General features: G+C 36.9%; 3 protein-coding genes across 8 annotated transcripts in view; 2 read left to right on the top strand and 1 right to left on the bottom strand.

Moving 5' to 3' along the window:
* The first annotated feature begins 177 nt into the window (after positions 1 to 177).
* Positions 178 to 12,553, top strand: si:ch211-254p10.2 (solute carrier family 40 member 1). 3 transcript variants are annotated; one of them, XM_048152444.1, is made up of 10 exons: positions 178 to 497; positions 2,152 to 2,279; positions 4,187 to 4,290; positions 5,529 to 5,596; positions 5,742 to 5,901; positions 6,975 to 7,090; positions 7,271 to 7,397; positions 8,183 to 8,437; positions 10,270 to 10,935; positions 11,853 to 12,553. In XM_048152444.1, exons 3-10 carry the CDS (start codon positions 4,188 to 4,190, stop codon positions 12,110 to 12,112), a joined length of 1,755 nt encoding a protein of 584 aa, XP_048008401.1. In that variant the 5' UTR covers positions 178 to 497; positions 2,152 to 2,279; position 4,187; the 3' UTR covers positions 12,113 to 12,553. The 3 variants fall into 3 exon arrangements, with proteins under 3 accessions (XP_048008401.1, XP_048008399.1, XP_048008400.1); XM_048152442.1 differs by having other exon boundaries at positions 2,111 to 2,279; XM_048152443.1 differs by lacking the exon at positions 178 to 497 and having other exon boundaries at positions 539 to 2,279.
* On the bottom strand, positions 12,049 to 20,166 carry LOC125243113. Of its 2 annotated transcripts, XM_048152439.1 has the most exons (11): positions 19,312 to 20,166; positions 18,217 to 19,182; positions 17,923 to 18,017; positions 17,733 to 17,783; positions 17,189 to 17,567; positions 16,893 to 17,069; positions 16,630 to 16,718; positions 16,070 to 16,216; positions 13,557 to 13,606; positions 12,198 to 12,315; positions 12,049 to 12,067 (listed from the first exon to the last, which is right to left on the bottom strand). In XM_048152439.1, the coding sequence occupies exons 1-8, from the start codon at positions 19,634 to 19,636 to the stop codon at positions 16,184 to 16,186; spliced, it is 2,115 nt and encodes a 704-aa protein (XP_048008396.1). In that variant the 5' UTR covers positions 19,637 to 20,166; the 3' UTR covers positions 12,049 to 12,067; positions 12,198 to 12,315; positions 13,557 to 13,606; positions 16,070 to 16,183. The 2 variants fall into 2 exon arrangements, with proteins under 2 accessions (XP_048008396.1, XP_048008397.1); XM_048152440.1 differs by lacking the exons at positions 12,049 to 12,067; positions 13,557 to 13,606 and having other exon boundaries at positions 12,200 to 12,315.
* Positions 20,167 to 20,206: 40 nt separating this feature from the next.
* The window catches only part of rapgef5b (Rap guanine nucleotide exchange factor (GEF) 5b), an 82,813-nt gene continuing 79,041 nt past the window's right edge, over positions 20,207 to 23,978 (top strand). For 2 of the 3 annotated variants that reach the window (XM_048152437.1, XM_048152438.1), the window contains exons 1-3: positions 20,207 to 20,492; positions 22,190 to 22,255; positions 22,604 to 22,710. In XM_048152437.1, coding sequence (XP_048008394.1) covers positions 20,361 to 20,492; positions 22,190 to 22,255; positions 22,604 to 22,710 — 305 coding nt within the window. In that variant the 5' untranslated portion in view covers positions 20,207 to 20,360. The remainder of the gene's footprint in view (positions 20,493 to 22,189; positions 22,256 to 22,603; positions 22,711 to 23,978) is intronic. The other variant, XM_048152436.1, reaches the window with a different exon arrangement.

Below are 23,978 nucleotides of genomic sequence, written 5' to 3'. Positions count from 1 at the left end.
TCTGGTGCTTCAAATATAGAACCTTGCCCACCATGGGATCATTTTATGGATTTAGCTTTAATTATTTTCGTTAAATTTTATTAATTAAGCTCTATCATGCTTTACAAGGTGTATTGCGCTGGCTTGACTAAATGATCCAGAACAATGAGGCTTGGCAAAGATGATTGATGGAATAACATTTAATAAGCAGGAACTAAACAAAGATACATACCAGCACATACTGTAACAAAAGACAATAACTGAAGAAACTTAAAGACCCCCTGTGGTGGAAATCAAGTTTTTAAAGTTGTTTGTCTATGTGGTGTTTTTAATATGCTTTAAGACAAACCATGTGCAACTTCATAAATCAACACCATTGCTGAGTATTTTCTATTTAAAACTGCAGTGGAAAAAAAGACGTCGCAAACTAACCAATCACTTCAACGTATCACCAGGCTTTAGCATATCATTAACCATGACCGCTCTGAAGCAGGAGAGTCTCAAGAGAATATATCACGGTATATTTTTCTGTTGATATAAAAAATAGGGCAGATTTAGCAATATAGCGGGTGTATGTATATTACGATGATATGAAGAACTATATGCCTTTCTCCACTGACCTTAAGGTGTTCAAAGCATTTCTGAGGATACTGATTGTTAGAAGGCAGCTGTTTGACTCGCGAACGGGAACATGGTTTGTGTAACATTAGCAACACTTTATTTGCTGTTTGATAACATAGTCAAGCAAAACGCTAATCATTTTAATTACTATTATGTGTATGGCGTTGTAAAAAGCGATACCATTGTGCAACGTTTACCTCAAGGTAACAGAGTGGATATCATAGTGAGCTCGTACGAGTGAGTGGAGGCGGGGCTAATTTGCATATTCATAGATCCTCGTATTATAAATAAGGCAAGGGTGTAGAGTTACATTTAAACTATTTTAAGGCATGAAGATTTTTTTTTTTTTTACAGGAATTTTTTTTTAAATGTGTCATTTTGGTGATCAAAGGTCAGTTTCAATGGATAAAATTATTGTCTATGGACTTTGAATGGCTTAAATACACAGGATGATGAACATGATACACAACATGTGAGCTCTGATCAGTTAAACAAATGAATAAATGACAACTAAGTAAATAGGACTAAACACACTGGAACTGAACACAGGCAAAATAAGACATATGAATACCTAAATAAAAGTCCATGGACACAGAGAGGAATTTGTGACACTTTTTTTTTTTTTCTTTTTTTCTAGTGATAAAGCATGTAAGCTCTTACATGCTTTATCACTAGAAAAAATAAAAAATAAAAACTGAAATAACCCATTAAATATGAAAATATTATGCAATCATTTAAAATGTTTTTCCCTGTGAAACCTTTTTTGATGTAAAGGGTTCATTAAAACCGTTCTATATAGAATCCCATTGAACCTTTTTTCTATGATCTAGCGATGAATCCACTTGTTAGGTTATTAATAGGTTGAGAATATGTTAGAATTACATTTTTCTGTGGGCTAAAAGTGGGAGGTGGTTTACACAAACACAAATAAAAATAAAATAAAAATAGTATCAATAATAAAAATACAGACAATTTCGTAGACCAGAATATACAGCACCATTTGTCAAAATGATTAATTTTATAAAGTATGTTTATTGTTATGTTATCTGAAGTAGCGGTGAGATAAAGAGCATTCATTATATGTTCATTATACATAATCTGAAGGGTTCAAGGTGATGTATCATGTTCAGCTGTTGTTCAGATGGTCATTGTATAATCTGTAAACATTGTTGATAAACAGTGCTTTGTCACTGATGGCCATAAAACAATTTGATATATAATAATAAATTGATTCTGATTAAATAAGAATTGATTACAAAAATGAATCATACCAGGGCACTGCAAATAAACAGATATCTAATTATAAACACCACATCATGTTGATGTTGTGTCGAATAAGTTTTATTACTGTGTGAGTGTGTGAGTGCATGTGTATGAGATTTGAGTGACAGGGTGGTCGTTTTTTGTGATGTGGGGGGTGAACGGTGACATTGTCCCCCCTCGCTGTCACGTGCTGTGGAATATGCTGGCTGCCTTTGTCAGCCTGTGACTCGTTCTGCTTTTCTGGCAGTTTCATACAATGGTGCCCTCATGCACTATGATGTTATCAAGCCCCTCACAGTACGACTGCTGGAATTCAGGCCTGCATGGAAGCATCCTTACCTGGGACACATGGATAGCACAACCTTGAGACACAGCACACACTCATAGCAAGGAGGACACCAGGAGTCAAATATCAGGTGATTTGTTTTTCTACCTGTCTTTTTTGGCTTATGTATGTGAATATTATGTGTACACCTGGGTCTGAAGGTCACACTGAAAGTCTGGGAATCAAAATTTAATTTAAAACGGAACAGAGCATGAACAACGACTGAAAGTGAACATATTGTAAAACTATAACTGTTATGATTCAAAATAACAAGGAAATATTTCATTTCGCACAACTTCTTGGTCAATCTAATTGTGACTTTGATCATGTGACGGTCAGATGTTCTTGGTTTCATTGAAGCTCAAGATGTTCGTTTTATATTTTGATGTTTAGATGTTGATGAAGTGCTGCTGTCATTAAAGCTAAAGAGAGACCACAATAAGTTATGTTCATTTTCCGATTGAAATTCTCACTCAAATTGTTGATTATATATCTTTATGTATACAGATACAGTAAAGTGCTTTATACAATACAGATTAAAGTATTGCACTGTCATTATTCAGGTGAAATCATTGATGCATTTCAGTTCAATAACTCTGTAAAGTCCATCAATTATGGAATGAGTTCATCATCTGTAAAGCAGCACAGTGATGTCATCATCTAACTCAGATTCAGTTCTCGATAGTGTCAGTGCATTCAAGTCCCCAACTATATATATATATATATATATATATATATATATATATATATATATATATATATATATATACAGTCAAACCAAAATTTATTCAGACCCCTTTGAACATTTAATTCATTAATACAGTTTATTCACTATAGTTTAAAAAAAATGGTAATAAAATATGACAAGGTCTCAGAGTTAAAAAAAAAATCATCTTAATTATGTCAGATAACACTTAAGCAAAACATGGTCAGGTCAAAGTGTCTGAATAATTTTTGGTCCCAAATGTATCAATTTTACTAGTAGTCCACTGTATGAAGAATTTTTGGGTATAATATGTCACAGTTTACTTTATTTTGCTATCCTCACTTACATAAATGAACTATAGTGTCCTGTACCCGCTAGTAAAAATATATCAAAAACATCTGAATAATTTTTGGTTTGACATTATATATATATATATATATATATATATATATATATATATATATATATATATATATTAAGTTCAAAAAACATTTTTACTATCTCACCTCAGACTTGTAATACCATTTGAAAGTTTTGGGTCAGTAGTTTATTTTTTTAAAAATCTATTTTATGAAAGAAATTAATACTTTTATTCAGCAAGGATGCATTAAATTGATCAAACACGACAGTAAAGACATGTATAATGTTACAAAAGACTTATATTTATAATATATTTATATTTCAAACAAATGCTGTTGTTTTGAACATTGTATTCATCAAAGGTCATGGTTATTACAAAAACATTGAGCAGCACAACTGTTCTTAAACAACAAGTCATCATATTAAAATGATTTCTAAAGGATCATGTGACACTGAAGACTGGAGTAATGATGCTGAAAATTCAGCTTTGACATAACAGAAATAAATTACATTTTACAAAACGGTTATATTAAATAAATTTTCACAATATTATTTTTTCATTGTATTTTTGATCAAATAAATGCAGCCTTGGTGAGCATATGAGACTACTATTATAAAATCATACCAATAATGTATGATCATTGAAAAACAAGTAAATATAAGTAAAATGTACACAATTAACTGAACATTAATAATTTACTCAAATCATCAAAATGTTGTATTTTAGGTTGTTTGATTATTTTTTACAGGTTTGTATATAGTAGGCCTCATTAGAGTGTGACAACCAGGCCAAAAAAAGAACTGCAAACACTGTTAGAATGAAAACTGTTTCTTTAGAACTGAACGTTTATTTATTTTATATATTTATTTGAATAATTCACTCATTCACCATCTATAGACCTGATTGTAATTCAGTCATGCTGTTCATGCAGGATGTCTCTCAGAACAGAAGGGGCCCAGAGTGGTGGTTTTGCTGTGGAGTTTGACAATGATAATGACAGAGATTCACCTGTGATCAAAGCCACGAACATACCACGTATGTTTCTTTACTGTTTATCCTCCTTTTTGTATATAGAGAAACATTCAAAGCTTTTTACTCTGAAATTGTTCTTCAAACTACTCAATGTATGTGATATTCCATATAACTAAACAGTGGAATTTCTATAGAACTTGCTTGACAGAATATATGCTTAAAGAAACAATTCACTCAAATTTTAAAATTCAGTCAGTGTTCATCGAACATTCCTTGTCATTTCTTCTGTGATACACTGTAAACCCTAACACTAAAATAATTAATTGGTCAAATTAAACAAATTAGTTCAATCAAATATTGAACTTAAATATTGAGTATTTGAACTTTCTTTTACTTTTGAGTTCTCTAAACTGACACATTTTAAGTAAGCTGAATTGTTTCATTGTTCTGAGTTTCATGAACTTGTTTCTTTTAATTTAGACAAACTTAAATTTACCTGAAACTGGGCTGGGATTTCTATTTCACAGCATGCTTTGCCATGACACTCAAAAGGGAGAATAAATACTACAATTAAGTGTTAACACTCAAAGTAATCATAGATTTTAATTACTCCAAACTTGAAATTTCTGAGTACAAAATTGAAATATGCCAGTTCTGCTTAATTAAACTTTGAATCTCTTAACTTGATGTAACAATGATGTAACTGATTACCTCAATTTTTGCCAACTTATTTGGGTTTACAGTGTACTCAAATGAATGTCACGCTTTTCTATGATACCCAAGTATCAAATGGGATGCATTATAAGCGTAATCCAAGTCATGTGAAATATTCCACATTTTCTGAAGTCCCATTATTGTTTTGTGTAACAAACAGATCAGAATTTAACAATTATTGTAAAGCTTTCTTAGCTCTTAACAGAGAATTAACCATGTTTGATTAACAAGTCATTCGAGTTGAACTCAAAAAAATGAATGATTTGTTAATGAATCAGAGTGATCCGGTTCTCAAGTTTACGGTTCACAAGCCTAAACTAAAATCCTCAGTTCCCATTCATCGTTAATTGCATGGAAAAGAGCTACTAGCACAATTCTTCATGATTTTTACTTTTGTGCTCCACGGAAGAAAAAAGTCATGTGAGTTCAGAGAAAAATGATGCCAGAATTTTTGGGTGAACTATCCCTTTGAATTTTAAGGTAAGGCTAGAAATAGTTTAGAAGATGCATGCTTATAATAAGTCTGCAGACTCTGCTTGTTTTTGCTTTCTAGCATGAAACAGACTAAATGACCATTTATCTCATAGGTTTAGCCCTCATCTACCTCAAGGGTCCCAAGTTCCTCATCTATGTGAGCGGAGCATTATCTATGTGGGTAAGGAGCCCCTTTCGTATCTGCCATGCTGGCACTCAGTAAGCAGGGCATGAGCTCTGGCATTTTTTTTCTTTCCATGATGCTTTGAGGACCACACAATGTGAAGTATGATATCTAGAGCTGAGCGTCTCTTTTCATGTACCAGGGTGATCGGATGTGGCACTTCGCCATCTCTGTCTTCCTGATTGAGCTGTATGGTCGTAACCTGCTGTTAACTGGCATCTTTGGACTGGTGGTGGCCGGATCGGTGCTTTTACTAGGGGCTTTGATTGGAGATTGGGTTGACCGCAACCCAAGAAACAAAGGTGAAAGATGCATTATTACATAAATATTTGTTAAAAAAAAATCTTCTCTGTTATTTCATTGAAAAGATGTAATCTAATTAGGAGATGTCATAAACATGACTGGGTCGGGTCATATATAGCCTATATTGGGTCATCAGAAAGAAATAATTTATATTTACCTTGAAGAAATATAGCACTATTGTATATGTGTGTGTTTTTTTTTTTTTTTTTTTTTTACAATATTATTATTATTATTTGAATTATGTTATATTCATGACAATTAATATTACAATTTTCAAAAACCTCAACAATTTATATATCATAGTATTTATTGTACTACCTTTCCTTTATGCTGATTTTTCCTTTTTATGCTGACATTAAAATTTGACTGATAAAAATATTAAAATAATCATACTATTAATATAGATTATTTATATAAAAAATAAAGCTGAGTGCATTTAAGTATTGAAAATTGTCATGGAATAATAGCAAAAGAAAACAATTAAAACATGCTTTGTTCTTTAAAATACAAAGTTCTGTCATGTAACTCTAGATGCACAGGCTAAAAGGTCCTTAACGCAACCTGCTCGTAAACACATCGCTATCTATAGGAGATGATGATTGGTTCCTGCTGTATTAGTAGCCAATGAGCTTGTGTGCTCAATCTTCAAATACATGAGTAGCATTGACTTAATAGGGCAGCACGCTTTCAGAAACCCTCCACCTTCCCCAGCTCCACCTGTATAGATCTGCTACGGGTAATTCATGTATGCTACTGTATATTGTATACTGTATATTGTACAGCAGCAGCATGTCTTACTTGCTCACAGCAGTGTGTCGTGTATACATTGGCAGTAGCAAGTTGTGTACTTGTGTAGTTGTGTAACAGCAATAAAAGCAGCAGCAGCGTAGCGCCAAGACCAAACATATCAACATTGTCATACACATTACCATGCCAAACACTCTGAGAGTTGTCATGACAGAATTATAAGGAAAAATATATTTATTATGGGGTGGCATTTTTTCATGTCATTAAAATATATATTGTTTTATTATTTTAAGCATCACCATTTCCTTTCTGTCTCTCTCTACAGTGGCCCATGCATCCCTGTTCATTCAGAATATCTCAGTGACCATCTGCAGCATTGTACTCATGTTGGTGTTCTCGTATAAAAAGAGGATTGAGGAAATCTGGGATGGGTGGCTAACTGTAAGTCCCTCTTACATTGTATCCTAAAATGTGTTAGTAATATCTGCCCATTCAGAATGCAATCATGTGTTAAGTGTAGCATTGTGTGCCTTCTGTCTCTGGCTGGTCATTGCTGAACATAAGCATTCCTGCTGTTATGACATAGCATAGTAACTTGTTGCATCACACAACTCACACAAGGTGGTTTGTTATACGGTGGTGATCGTCCTGGCAGATGTGGCGAACCTCGCCAGCACAGCTCTCACCATTGCCATCCAGAGGGATTGGATAGTGGTGATCACAGGCTACAACCGTGGTCACCTCGCAGGTATGACCTTTATTTCTGTTCGCATAATGCTAATATGTGTTTATTGGAAATTGGAAGGTGTTTTAACATTTAATCAGTCTAACGAATTAAATAAACTCAGCAACTAAACCCTGTAGCACTGTCCTTGGTGATTTACATCATGTACAATACAGTTTATTGCTCTGGCCACCTCTGCAGTTCTCATGCCTCCCTGCAGCAGGCCTATTGCATGTTCACGCAGGTGAGCAGGGACCCTGGGCATCTTTCTCAGTCATTAGTAAAAAGGTCTCTTTAGTGTCTGAAGATATTGTGACTGTGACCTTACTTGTCTACTATTGTTGTAAAGTGTCTTAAGGACTGTTGCACAGGTGCATGTGCGGTAATTGCTTATGGTTCATTGAACAAGCATGAAAAAAAAATTGTTTAAACCCTTTCCAATGAAGATCTGTAAAGCTAATTTGGAATGGATTTAACAAAATTATCTTTAAAATACAGTGTCCTGGATAAGGGACGTGTCTTTTTTTGCTGCATGCAAATACACATCTTATTTGACAGACTTAGCTCTGTTCCTAAACCAAGTAATGTCATGGCCTATGTAGGCAGCTACTTTTTAACCTCATAAGTGAGGGAGCAATTCCACAAGCTGAAAAAAAAAAAAAAACACAGGAGAAACAACTCAATTGATTTCAAGTTTACTGTTAGCATGTTGCTAAGCTAACACTGTTATAATCGAATATGCATACAAATACATCGCAGACACAAATATTCAGAAAAAAATATGTTGAGTTTTTTCTTCCTTGATACAGGAATGAATGCTACAATGAGGCGGATCGATCAGGTGACCAACATCCTGGCTCCTCTGGCGGTGGGTCAGGTAATGACCCTGGCCTCAAATGTGGTTGGCTGTGGCTTCATCTTAGGATGGAATCTGGTGTCCCTCATTGTGGAGTTCTTCTTCCTCTCCAGAGTCTACCGTATCGTACCGGCTCTGTCTATCAAACCACCAGCAATGGAACATCAAAGCTATTTAGAGAAGAAAAGAGAAAGAAAATCCTCAGAAGGTAACATTTTTTGAGCATAAAATAGAACACAAAACATTCTAGACAGACAGGCAGGCAGACAGACAGAACAAATGTACGAATGAATGACAGACAGATACACAGACAGATAGATAGAACAAATGTACAAACGACAGAAAGACAGACAGACAGACAGACAGATATAACAAATGTATGAACGATAGACAAATAGACAGATGGAACAAACGACAGACAGACAGGATAGATAGATAGATAGATAGATAGATAGATAGATAGATAGATAGATAGATAGATAGATAGATAGATAGATCAAATGTACAAACAAACGACAGACAGATAGATCAAATGTATGAACAAACGATAGACAGATAGATAGATAGATAGATGACTGACAGACAGACAGACAGATAGATAGATAGAGATAGATAGATAGATAGATAGAAAAAAAAATTATGAACGAACGACAGACAGATAGATCAAATGTACAAACAAACGACAGACAGAACAAACGACAAACAGACAGATAGATCAAATGTATGAACAAACGACAGACAGATTGACAGATAGATAGATGGAACAAACAACAAACAGGATAGGTAGACAGACAGACAGACAGATAGAACAAATGTACAAACGACAGACAGACAGACAGATAACAAATGTCCGAATGACAGACAGATAGATGGAACAAACGACAGACAGACAGATAGATGATCAAATGTACGAACAAACGACAGACAGATAGATGGAACAAACAACAGACAGATAGATAGATCAAATGTACGAACAAACAAAAGACAGAACGACAGACAGACAGACAGACAGACAGATAGATAGATAGATAAAGAGATAGATAGATAGATCAAATGTACGAACAAACGACAGATAGATAGATAGATAGATAGATAGATAGATAGATAGATAGATAGATAGATCAAATGGACAAACAAACGACAGACAGATGGAACAAACGACAGACAGACAGATAGAACAAATGTCCGAATGACAGACAGATAGATAGATCAAATGTACGAACAAACGACAGATAGATAGATAGATAGATAGATAGATAGATAGATCAAATGTACGAACAAACGACAGACAGATAGATGGAACAAACAACATACAGACAGACAGACAGATAGATAGATAGATAGATAGATCAAATGTACGAACAAACGACAGACAGACAGATAGATAGAACAAATGTCCGAATGACAGACAGATAGATGGAACAAACAACAGACAGACAGATAGATAGATCAAATGTACGAACAAACGACAGACAGATAGATGGAACAAACGACAGACAGACAGATGGAACAAATGACAGACAGACAGGTCAAATGCACAGACAGACATGATAGACAGACAGATAGATAGATAGATAGATAGATAGATAGATAGATAGATAGATAGAACAAATGTCCGAATGACAGACAGATAGATAGATCAAATGTACGAACAAACGACAGACAGATAGATGGAACAAACGACAGACAGACAGACAGACAGACAGATAGATAGATAGATAGATAGATAGATAGATAGATAGATAGATCAAATGTACGAACAAATGACAGACAGAAAGATGGAACAAACGACAGACAGACAGATAGATAGATAGATAGATAGATAGATAGATCAAATGTACGAACAAACGATAGATAGATAGATAGATAGATAGATAGATAGATAGATAGATAGATAGATAGATAGATAGATAGATAGATCAAATGTACGAACAAATGACAGACAGAAAGATGGAACAAACGACAGACAGACAGATAGATAGATAGATAGATAGATAGAATAGCATTGTATGTTGACCAAATCTATCCTCTCTTATTCAGGCAGGACCTCAGCATGCACAACTGGAGCCATCTCAGAGGAAAGCACCAGCAACCTGCATTTACAAGAACTAACCCGAATACCATTGTGCCTCCATCGCCTGCGTGGGCTCCTCAGCACCTGTCGGGAAGGATGGAGGGCATATTACAGACAGCCTGTTTTCCTAGCCGGCCTGGGCCTGGCCTTCCTTTACACCACAGTGCTAGGTTTTGACTGCATCACCACTGGCTACGCCTACACCCAGGGAGTCAGCGGCTCACTGCTCAGCATACTGATGGGCGTGTCGGCTGTGGCGGGGCTTCTGGGTACTGTCCTTTTCACAAAGCTGCGGAAAGCATATGGCCTGGTCAACACTGGGGTCATTTCTAGCGGTCTGCACCTAGTTTGCCTGTTGCTTTGTGTGTGCTCTGTGTTTGCCCCCGGCAGCCCCATGGACTTCAGCATACTAAATATGGGGAATGCGTCAGATGTGGGAGGAATGACCGGAGGTCACCAGAGGCACGGATACCCACTGCGTGGAGGCAATAACCAGCCTCTGCTACCAGACCGTTCCTCCATTCACTGGACCAATAACACTGTGCTGTTTGAGAACGCACCAGCAGGGTCAGAACCGGAGTCTTACATCTCCATTATACTGCTGTTCCTTGGAGTCATTACAGCTCGAGTTGGTGAGTAGATGGCTGCTATTAATTAAAAATAATATACATTTGGGGTCAGTAAGATTTTTTAATGTTTTTAATGCCCACCAAGGCTGCATTTATTTGATCAAAAACACACTAAAAACAGCAATACTGTGAAATATTATTGCAATTTAAAATAATTTGTAATGTTTTCTATTTGCATATATTTTAAAATGTCAATCTTTCCTGTGATTACAAAGCTGAATTTTCAGCATCATTACTCCAGTTTTTAGTGTCACATGATCCTTCATAAATCATTCTAATATGCCGATTTGCTGTATAAGAAATATTTCTTATTCTTATTAATATTTTTGTGGAAACCGTAATGCTTTTTTTTTTTTTTTTTTCAGGATTCATTAAGGAGTAGAAAGTAAAAACAAATATAGTGTACATACATTTTAAATATTTTTTTTATAAATAAATTTTGCTATGAATATTTTTTATTTCCTGTATTTTAATTAGCTGTATTTAATTAATTTAAATTAATGAATTATGTTTTTTATTAAAATATTTAATTCTTAAACATACATGTTTTCCATATTTTTTTTTATTATTTCTTAGAAAAAAATACTTTAACAAAACCATTTTGTTGCTTATTAATATTTGAAAAACTGAAAAAGTCATGGTGGTCCAACCAACATGCAGAAACATGCATGAAAAATAAAATATAAAACAGCAAATGTAAACAAAGAGTGGACCTCTGGATGTGTGTCAATAAGTGTCTCAAAGTATCAAATAATTGTAACTTTTTATGACAAGGCAAGATTAGTTCTGGTCGTACCAAATGTCATGTGGTACGACTAAAAAAAAAACTGAATTTAGTAAGAATACTATGCTAACTGATTGTATTACCAGTGATATTATATCACCTTGAAGTGTTAGCCAAAGTGTCCGATGTTTTACAGGTCTGTGGTCCTTCGACCTGACAGTGACTCAGCTCTTGCAGGAGACCATATGTGAATCAGAGCGTGGGGTGGTGAATGGAGTCCAGAGTTCTATGAATTACCTGATGGACCTGCTGCACTTCCTCATGGTCATCTCTGCACCCCAGCCACAACACTTCGGCCTCCTTGTCATCATCTCCGTCCTGTTCATTTTCACGGGACACACCATGTACTTCCTGTACGCCAGGAAAGCCAAGAGAAAACCACGTACAAACACATAAGCAACACAAATTTCTCTTTTGCTCACCAGCTTGTGAATGTGTCTCTATTTCTTGCGCTGTGACATGTGTGTTGAGTTGCACTTACACAAAACTCATTATATACATTTTATATTGAAAAAAGCTGTCGCTGTGATCTCTTGTAACTGGAAAGGGTTTGGCAGCAGCGCAGTACTCAGGTGAACATAACCAGGAAACAGCGCCTCCTGTTGACAGTCAAAAGAAATACCATCATAGTTAGAGAGCCAAGCTCTCCTGGAAGTTAATAAGTGTCTTAAAATGCTCAGCATTACAACAAGAACATGACTGAACATAGCTGACACAGGATGTTTTCATGGATTATTAGCTAAGCAAACACCTTTTTTTGTAATTATTCTCACATTTGTCAGCTAACCAGAAACAGCAAGCTGCCAGTAGTTTTTAATAAAACGCCAGTAAAATGTCTTCTTTTTATTTATTTTTTTCATGATTACTTGGTTTTGGAATAAAGCACACAAACTACAAATCTCGTCCAACAGACAGAAGCTGCTTTTTACAGCTTATAAGGAAAATAGCTACTTTTTTATTATTATTTGTGCTTTTGGCTGACTGATTAATCTTTTAGTTTTATCCCTAACTTTTCAAGTGAAAAATTAGTGAGTTTTAACAAGACCGTGGACTTTAATGTATCAGTTCCCTGTTTATATAAGTATCATGTCAAGGTTATTTAACTGACTACTTTAACTGAGTGTTTCTTTTGAGTTCAAAATAGATGAAGACAGAATCTTATACCTCAGCACTTAACTGTAATGTTCTGAACTCTAGCTTGAACATGTTTGTTGACGGTAACTACAGAAGTAATGGGTAACATATATGTACAGTACACAGACTGCATTGCATCCGTTTCATTTGTGTTAATAATCTATTATATGGATTATGAAACACATTTTATTTCACAGATTATTTTTACTGCTGATGCGTTATGTTAAATGTTGTTTGAGGACCCTTTAAGTGTCAGACAGTTCAGTGACAACCAATAAAAATGCTTTCAGAAGGAATGCCTTAGTTTAACTGAGCAGTGTTTTGTTGAAATATATACTCCATCTGTGAAAATCATTTTTTTTTTTTTTAATAATTATTATACTGTACATACAGTTTTCATGACCTGATAGTAGAAGTGATTTATCACACCATATAAATATTTATGTGAACTGCAAAAAAGCTAAATGTTACTAAAAAAAAATTAAAAAATGGAAATGGAAATAGTGACCTGTTGCATCACCTAAAATGTATCCTGATATATTAATTCATTAAAAAATTCATACAATTTATGAAAAAAAAGTATTTTGGTAATTTTAGTGGGCATAGTAGCCCAGAGATTACAAATAAGACAAAAAGATCATCAAGGATTTCTATGTGATAGCCTATGTTTGTGATATTTGTGTTATGACAACCATGAATATAATACCTAGGGAGGGTCTGTAATTCTGGTCTGTGTCCACCAGATGTCACCAAAGACTACAAACAAGAAGATTCACATGCATGATGATGAAACCCAAAATATTAAATACAACTGATCAGCATTTACTTATTAATTACCACTTTTTGCCTATGCAAAACTAAAGGTTAAAAAACCTGACAGCAACATTACACTGAGATTATAGTTACGTAATTATTACTAAGTTTAATTGTACCATTTATCAATAATTCAAATTGGAAATGTATCTCGTTTTACCTAATATGCATATCCAGAGTGGGACTGGCTTTGGAACAATATTACAATGTGATGTCATGTATTGTATCAATAAACAGCCTCATTAAACTTGGACTTACCTCTGTAAACTAATACTTACCTTCAGTAGATTATTAATAATACTGTCACTATGAACAAGGTCAATTCAGTTCATGCATATTATGTTTATTGTTTATTTTGAATGGAGACAATGGCTGGCCCAGGGCAGCTGAAGACAGGGAGATGACTGAGGAATCTTTAGGAACCGGCTTAGAAGATGGCAAGATAGGACAGGGAAGGCCTTGGGCTCTTGTTAAAGGGATAGTTCACCCAAAAATTAAAATTTGATGTTCATCTGCTTACCCCCCAGCGCATCCAAGATGTAGGCGACTTTGTTTCTTTAGTAGAACACAAATGATGATTTTTAACTCCAACCGTTGCCATCTGTCAGTCAAATAATGGGAGTGAATGGGAACTCTATCAATAAGAGTCGAAAAAACTTGCATAGACAAATCCAAATTAAACCCTGCGGCTCGTGACAACACATTGATTCCTAAGACACGAAACGATCGGTTTGTGCGAGAAACCGAACAGTATTTCTATCATTTTTTACCTCTAAAACACCACTATGTCCAACTGCGTTCAGCACTCGGTTAGTGAGGTCTGATCACGCTCTGACAACGGCAGTGATGTCTCGCGCATATACTTCAATGAGTGCAAGACATCAGTGCCATTGTCAGAGCACGATCTTAGGACATCAGTGTGTCGCCACGAGCCGCAGGGTTTAATTTGGATTTGTCTGTGCATGTTTTTTCGACTCTTATTGATAGAGTTCCCATTCACTCCCATTATTTGACTGACAGACGGCAACAGTTAAAAATCATCATTTGTGTTCTACTGAAGAAACAAAGTCACCTACATCTTGGATGCGCTGGGGGTAAGCAAATAAACATCAAATTTTCATTTTTGGGTGAACTATCCCTTTAAGTCCATGACAGGAACCCACGGGCAGTAACAGTGACCTATGGACTATACAAGGAGATCTGCAAAGGTGAGACTGTGGTCGTGGTTTAAGATAGGGAGCTCAGTTACAGAGCTTAGGTAAGAGTGATAGGAATGTCTGAGGCAGTTCTGACACTAACATCTGAGTGGCAGGAACCACTTGGACTAGGGTGGCCTGAAACAACCAGAGACAGGAAGCTCTGGGATTGAGGAGACCATGGGCATGGCTTTGGCTAGGTCCATAATAGGAACCTATGGAGAAGTAGTGACAGGAACATCACTAGGCAGGGATCTCTGAAATAGGGAAGTCTGAGTAAGGGAGCTCTGAAACTAAGAAATTAATGGATGCTGGCTTTGCCGAGGATCATTAAGCTGACTTCAGGGGCAGCTGTGAAAGGCAGCTCTGAAATCGCAGTGGCAGGTACAGGTTCTCAGGGACCAACCCATCTGTGATATTAGAAACCTCTGTGCAAAGCCATGAACATCTGAGGTGGCTGTAACAGGACATCTTGGGTGGAAACTTAGGGACACATACACAGATGGACCAAGACAAGGATCCGGCTTTGGGTACCGACTTTGGCTAGGGCCATAACAGTTTCCTCTAGGGTAGCCATAAAAAGGAGCTATGGGCACCAGTGATACAAACCTTTAATACCCAGGAAGCCCAAGATAACAGGGCACCAAAGACAAAGGAACTAATGTAGTCTCCAGCAGGAGCAGGAATCTCTTGGGCAAACAGATGCCCTGGGACCAGGGCATTTGAAGACAGGGAGATAACGGAGTCATCTTTGGGCACCACTTTGAAGATGGCAGTGATAGAACAAGGAAGGCCTTGGGCTCTTGTTAAGTCAGCAACAGGAACCTATGGGTAGGGTCAGTGACCTATGGAACTGTGCAAGGAGCTCTACAAGCATGGGACTGTGATGGCCTGTGATAGGGAGCTATGGGCACTGGTGACACAAACCTCTGATTCCCAGGCAACCCAAGATAGGGATCTATGGTATCAGGACTTTGTAACTAAAGTGGTCTCCGGCACTGGCTCGAGGACAGGAAACTCTAGGTCAAACATATGCCCTGGGACCAGGGCTGCCTTAGGCACTAGCTATGGCTAGGGCCAAATAGACTGGAACATCTTGGGATGTGGAGGCTGGAGACAGGCACTGGCTCTGATGAGACTTAACCTCTGAGACGACATTGACAGGAACATGTTGGTCAGAGTGAGACAGGGAGCTCTGGGGTGAAGTCACCTTGTTGACTTGACAAGATCCTCTGGGGTGGCCATGATAGGGAGCGCTGGGAGTGGGGCGGCTGAGGCAGGAACTCACGACTGAGAGCCGCTCCAGGTACTCCTGTCCTTTTCTTTATACTGTTTTCAGGTTCTTCTCACCTGTGACCTAAATCAAAAACAGTATTTAGATTTTCAGAAGTGAACCAGAAGAAATTATAATATTCTTTATGCTAATGTCCATAGTCTTATAGTCAAACCCAACCTCAAAACAAACAAACAAAAAAAAAAACCTTTCAAACTCTCCACAAAACAAATATTTTAGCTGGAAACCGGCTCTGCAGACTGCAGATACACAATGTGCTTACCATTTTGAATATCAATCATGATGATCTCTTTCATTATTCCACTCTGCTTATGATCATCAGATAAATTTAAGGTCATAAAAAGTCTTCAGTTCTTTAAATGGTATAACAAGAGTATTAATGATGATTTTAAGGCGTCTTATACTTTGTGGATGGAAAAACAAATCGTGGTACTCCCTAAAGTGATTATTAACTTTAATTTAACATAGTACAGTACCTTGAACCAGTCGTGGAGAAGAATTTTGCTTAATCGAATTCGCTGGTCTGGCTCTCGCTGGAGACAAGAACTAATCAAATGGCAGCATTCTGTGAAGAATGACAGAAGAAACATTGAGTATTACCTCGATCTTCACACCTGCTGTCTTTGATCATGTTATTGTAAAGCATCTCACTAGCTGGCTTTTCCTGTCTTGTGTCTTTGTTCTGTTTTGTATAATTTACAATTACAATTTGCTTTCTTCATTGAGATGAAGATCTCACCTTCTGACAAGCCAGCTTTGGAGTAGTTGTGTGCATTGATCATGTGCAGGTCATCAGTATTGGGATAGTCCCCACACACCAGTGCAAACAGTAGAACACCAAGGGACCAGACTGTCGCTGGCTTCCCATTGTACTCGCCCTTCTCCTCATACTCCGGGGGGCAGTATTGATCAGTGCCTAGAGGAAAGAGATTTGCATTACCACAGCAGATTTTTTAGGAATCCATTTGCATTTGGTGATATGCATATGATTCCCAACAGTTGTTCCCATTTTATGGCTTGAGGTATAATACATACCAGTAAATATCTTGTAGGCCGATTTCTTAAGGAGCTCGCCACACCCAAAGTCAATTAGCTTGACTTCATGGGACTCCTTATTGATCAGCAGATTTTCAAGTTTAATATCGCGGTGTAAAACACCACGGTGGCAACACATGTATGCAGCTTGTGTTGCCTGCCGCATGACGACACAAGCTAAGCCTTCATCAATGCTGCCTCCGTGGTGTTCCGCAAAATCAAACAAGTCCTCACAGGGTGAGGGATGCTCCAGTACCATAATATAATAGTCATGCTGGTCCTGCCAGTCCAGTAGTTGGATTATTTCTGGAACACTGGGGCCTCTGTTTGCGAGGATGAGCAGTGCAACCTCTAGTGGGAGGGGCTTGGAATGACATGGCTAGAGGAAATACAATTTTTATGATGGTTAGATGGATGTGGTTTCCCAAATTAGGAAGTAGGTATTGACAATGGCAGTTTGTCTATTGAAAAATCAGCTATTGTAATGTGAGATGTTTTAAACTGAAAAGAGAGCAGAGAAAAATAGAGAGCACAGCCTACTTACAATACTGATGTATTCCAAATCCTCCGTCTTTGTGACAATTTTCACTGCCACCTAATAACAAGATCATAAACCAAGATTTGTCAAAGAAAGATTAACAGTTAATATAAATAATCAGGTAATTATTAAAACAGGTAATATTAATCCAATCCAGATCAATATGCTAGCCAGATATTGTAAGTAAAAAAGAAACCTTAAAGCCATCCAGCAGTCGACTCCCCTCATACACAGCTCCAAAGGTCCCTTCACCCAGTATGTCGCCGATCACATAGTGATGGGAATTGATTACTATTATATAAAAAACAAGATTAGTTTTTCATGAAATATCAAGCACTGACTGCAGGACGATGCTTTACTTCATCAGAAAACTATTTTAAACAGCATATGTCCAATTCTTGTTTAAAGAATTAACAAGTGATATTACAATAGATTGATATACTGTAGTATCAAAAGAATGTGTGTGTTGGTTTTGTGGCTGTAAACTTACCCACAGTTGTCTTTTCGTTATTCTCCAGTTGTCTTGTAAGAGGTGACATGGAGACCTCTGTGGGACTAACTGAAGTTTGGTCGACATCAATGCTCCAGTTGGAAGGGGGGCAACAGACTGGAGTCTGGGCGATGTCAGCACTCCAGTCTGACGCGGTGAGTATTGGAGTCTGGGTAATGTCAATGTTCCAGTCTGACACAGTGCATGCTGGAGTCTGGGTGATTTCAATGCTCCAGTCTGATGCAGTGCGTGTTGGAGTCTTGGTGACATCAGTGCTCCGGTCTGACCTGGTGCATGCTGGAGTCAGGTCAGCATCAAAGCTCCAGTTAGACGTGGTGCGAACTGGAGTCTGGGTGATGTTAGTGCCACAGTCCGACGCTGTGTGTGCTGGAGTCTGGGTGATGTCAATGTTCCAGTCTGACGCGGTGTGTGGTGGAGTTTGGGTGATTTCAATGCTCCAGTTTGACAATGTTCTTGCTGGAGTCAGGCCAGCATCGATGCTCCAGTCTGATGCAGTGCATACTGGAGTCTGGGAGACGCCAACACTCCAGTTTGATGCAATGCGTGCTGGAATCTCTGCGACGTCAATGCTCCAGTCTGACGTGGACCATGCTGGAGTCAGGCCGGGATTGAAGCTCCAGTCAGACGTGATGCGAACTGGAGTCTGGGCGACATCAGCACACCATTTTGATGCGGTGAAGACTGTAGTCAGGCTGGCATCGATGCTCCAGTTGGTCAGGGTGTGAAGGACTGGAGTCTGGGCGATGCCAGCACTCAAACTTGATGCAGAGTCAAATGAAGTCTGAGTGACATTATCGCTGCATACTAGAGATTGGAGAACATCAGCATTAGGATGAACAGCAAGATGTTCTTCTGCTGCTGGAAGGACTACTGGATCATTGTTTAAAGGCTCCTGATGATTGTGATTCTCTACACTACAAATGACTTGCTGTAGAAAACTCTGAACTAAAGACAGGAAAGATGTCAATGTCAAAAATAAAATAATATTATTAATTGCATACTCAGCATCTAAGCAGTTAATTATTATATGACTTTTTGGAACCTTGCACATTCTCTTAAAACATGGTCATTTACCACCAGGAATTATTCCAGATACTGCGTCTGCCTCAGTGCCTTGAGCCTCTTCCTCTCTCTGAGCTGAGCTGGTCTTCCTGCTGTATTTTTGACCAGCTCTCCAACAAGAGGTCCACCTCCACAACCTGAACCTCGTTTTCTTTTTAGAGGTGTCCTCCTTCCTCCCTTTCTTCTTTCCCCCACCCACATTCTCCTCTCCAACACTAACTGGATGTGGGTGAGCTTCCACCAAACTGGTGGAAGACTGTGGCGATGTACCATGATGCAAATGTACACGCCCAAAATCTTTTTCTGCCTCTATGCAACGAGAGCTACGCTGACCCATCGCTATTGTGATTTTAGCTGCAGATTAAGCAAAATGAGAGTTGCAGGACTTGTTGTCTTCACTTATCTGTGAGAATTTGCATCTTTTACAAGTAAATAATGTCTGTGTAGGCTAAGTGGCGCGTGCGATTAACGTAAGTTATACTGATTAAAAACACCGGACCTTCCGCATTCACTTCGTAATTAAACATTTAATGGTTAATTTATGTTTGTTTTTTTTTAAACGTGTTTTCATCGCTGATGGTCTGTCATACAAAAACATATGCATGCCATTACAATTAGTACTGACATGGTTATTATAAAGTACCTACTTCATTTAATGTCATACTTGAATAGCTCACTACTCTGGATCAAGTTTTTAAGGAAAACTCTTTTACAAAATTAAACCCGTTCCACGGTGGCATTCACAATAACAAAACAATAATTTAAAAATCTAATCTTATCATCAAATTTAGATTTAACACTGACAACACTTGCGTTATCAGTGATCTCATAGGTACAGCCCACTCAAAAGTCACGTGACTCACCTTTTTCAACTCCGCACCTATGTTTACTCACGTGTCTGCCATTGTCACGATGTATGCAGTCTGTAAACGAGTCTTGCGCTTTTACTGGTTATAGATGACTATCGATTTCATGCGCTCACTGATGATAAACATCCGTCGTTGATTTCTATGTGGGAGTCCGAGCTTTCGTCCTCCAACCTGTGCTGACTTGTCCTGGACATGGACGTGGTGGATGAGAGTCCGTCTGTTAAGGCTCTCATAAGTAAAGTTTTTGAAAATCACAAGAGCAGCAGAACTGATTCTTCTCTCTTACTGAAGAATGGCTCTCAGTTTAAGAAGAACCTGGAAGCTGTAAGTGTATTTTTAAAATTGACAACACTGTGTACTTCTTGTGCCTGAGCTGTGGCAGCCTACATTAAAGTGTAAAATTTGTTTAAAAGGCTGTTTTGCATATTGCTTAAAATAGTGACTTTGAGAACAGCTGAAACTAATTCATTTCATTGGCCAGGCTGTAATATGAGATTGGTTAAAAGGAAACCTGTTGGGTGGGATTTTAAACCTTTAATGAGGTGAACGTTTATAAGACAAAGACAGTGTCAATGCAATATTTTATTTATTTATTTTTTTTTTTATAATAAGCAATATATAAAATAAATAATATGACTAGCTGACAAATTGATTTTTTTTTTTAGTTTGGATGTGTGTGTGTATATATATATATATATATATATATATATATATATATATATATATATATATATATAATATGTATATACAGTCAGACTAAAATGTATTCAGACACCTTGAACATTTCATTCATAAACAGACATTGTATGTGTGTCACGTGGTTCTTACAATAACTGATTTCTCTTTTAATATTTAATATTTTAATATTCTTTTAATATTTAATAGACGGACATTATGTGTGTGTGTGTGTGTATATATATAAATATATATATATATATATATAATATATATATATATAATATATATTCTTACAATAACTGATTTCTCTTTTAATATTTTTTAAAATATTTTTTTAGCAGCTAATTAACAGTCAAATAATCCTTCAGAAATAATTCAATTCTGATTTGCTGTTCAAAACATTTCTTATTGTTATCAATGTTGAAACCTGTTGTGCTGCTTAATATTTTTGAGGAACATGCACACAGTTTTCATCAATTAATATGGGGTCATAATACTGAATGTTTAATAATTTAAAGTGGTACTGTAAAAAAAAAAATGTAAGTTTAAATTAGTTTTAGTTCAAATGTGAATACTAATATGTAATGCATTATTATATATAATATATAAAAAATATTCAGTTTTGTTTGCTTTTATTTTAGACTGCAGAAGAAGACTTTTCCTAAAATGCAAATTTGACATGTAAATAAGTAGAGTTTGTACAAGTGCTCAAAATAATGTATGACTCACTTTAATTCTTTTGAGTCTTTTATTCAAAGAAAAATAACTAAATTAGCTTTCACTTCATGTTGTGTTGCTGTTCTCTGTATTATGTATAGTATTAACAAATGGCCCCTATCGTTTTATGGTTGCTTCAACACAAATTGTAGACATGGGGGTTAAGAGCTGCTGATTACACTGACTACAAAAATGACTTCACTGTGTTTTCCCAACGTCCCACATGAGTCAATTAGCAAAAGTACACAATGAGTGATGGACAATCAGGTTTTCACTACAGGCTGCTTCGCTTTGTTTAACTTTGGTTTCTTTTGAGGCACATTGCTATCAGCAACCTGTTATTCTAAAAATTCTTTTAATAATATAGATTTTATTGCTTATATGGTACTCTGTACATGTGCTAAGTGGATGTTTCAACTGCTCTGAACTTCTAACAAAGTGATGTTTTTTTTTTGTTTTTTTGGTTGAATTGGAAAAGCTAGATATGATGTTAATATGAATGCATATTTCATGTAAAACTCATAGATGCTGTTTTAAGATAAGAAACAGCAGACAAAGTATATTGTCTCAGGACACAGAGCTGTATTGTTTTTCAGATGTTTAACCTCTTTCTCTCTCTATGCTAGATTATATCTCAGAAGCAGCCACCTGAGTCCATCCGCTGTTCAAATGCAGGACAGTCTAGACACAAGGTATATCAGGCATTTAACTCCCGCCGTTGCCCTCAGCCCTTCAGTGACTTGAAAATCTGGTTGTTTCATGGTGTCATAGTGTAATTCATTGGATGGATAGAGCGGGGTTATTGTCAGCACTTGTTCTAGGTTGCAGAATTGCTAAGATACAGCTTTATATCCAACTGAGAGGTTGATAACACATCATGAAAAACATATGTAGTGTAGATACATGGTTTATTTTGTATATTTTGAGGCAATGCAGGCAAATAGTGTTTCATATTTTAAACTTGTCTCCTGTTTCTGTCCTGACAATGTCAAAATTTTCCGCTTTATCGTGATTAAGAATGTTCTCTATGTGTTGTGAAGGCTTGCGTGAATAATGTGCCGTGTGCCGGCCGAGCACTGAGGAATGCTTTCTTATCCAATGGCCAGGATAACTGGAAAGCGCATATTAAACTGGCAAGAATCATCAGGTATGTTTTATTGCAATATTGTGTGTTTGCCAGTTATATATAAAATATACCCTAGTGAAAAAATCTATACCAAAATGCATTTAAAATACATTTATTTCATACTAAGTATAGTACAAATATCCCTTGAGACTTATTGATATAAATATTATAATTAAACTTTATTTGAAGTACTTCTTAATTGCACATTTCTTAATATTAAGCCTAAATGTGTTTTATTATCACTAGTAGCAAGGATAGTATGATCACTGTATAATATCAGTCTTTAAATGCACAATATTTAAAGTGTACCTAAAGTATACTTGTAATAGTCCCATTTTAGCACAATCAAATATACTGTACTTAAGTATATTTTAAAAAGTGCATTAAGTACAAAATAAGTTGTTCCAATTTAGCAGACTTTAAGTATACCAATATAGTATAGGCCTACCAAAAGTACAATTGCAGGGTATTTATATTAAGCACATAAATATGTAAATGCATTTGTAGTATACTTAGCATAAAATACATTTATTTCAAATGCCTTAAGGGCAGTTCACAACAAGGAAAATAACTATAGCTATAAAGTTTTAATAATCTAAGGGTGCGTTCACACTTGTAGTTCGGTTCGTTTGGTTCATTTGATGAACCGGATTTTATGACGTATTGCCTATTTTGAGACGGAACTTACCGAACATCCAAAACAGTGCTGTTTGCTGAGGTAAATGCGCTCGTTGTGTGTGCGTAGCCTGCATGTGATGGTGTTTTGGCCAGCTGGGAACTCGTGAAGAGCTTATAAAATGTGTAAAGTAGTCAAAACACCGGCGGGAATCCATCCGTCACACACACAAATGATCTGCTGCGTGGAGACGCGCGTCTGATGCCTGTGATGGGCAAACTCGCGACTATGACGAGAAAAACCGACATGCGTGAGGATTCTGTCCTTTTTAGGGTCTCGTCTTCCTGTTTTTGTTTCGGTTACATGTCTTTGGTCCGTGTTGCGTTCATATCATTCGAACCGCACCAGAGTTCGTTTGGAAGCGGACCGAGACCCATCTTTTCAGCGGTCTCGGTCCGCTTGTTTGGTGCGCACCAGGGTTCGGATGGCAGCGTTCACATAGCCTATGTTCAAATGAACCGCACTAACCGAGCAATCGCACCAGGGTTCGTTTTAATCGAACCAAACATGACAAGTGTGAACGCACCCTAATTCTCTAACAACATGGAAGTCCACACCACATCTCTACAGGTATAATGATAACAAAACAGAGGAAAAAGTAGTACTAAGTAGT

The sequence above is a fragment of the Megalobrama amblycephala genome, linkage group LG13, assembly GCF_018812025.1.
Source record: "Megalobrama amblycephala isolate DHTTF-2021 linkage group LG13, ASM1881202v1, whole genome shotgun sequence".
Classification (NCBI taxonomy): domain Eukaryota; kingdom Metazoa; phylum Chordata; class Actinopteri; order Cypriniformes; family Xenocyprididae; genus Megalobrama; species Megalobrama amblycephala.
The sequence above is the reverse complement of the archived record's forward strand: the minus strand, read 5'-3'. Positions and strand labels throughout refer to the sequence as shown.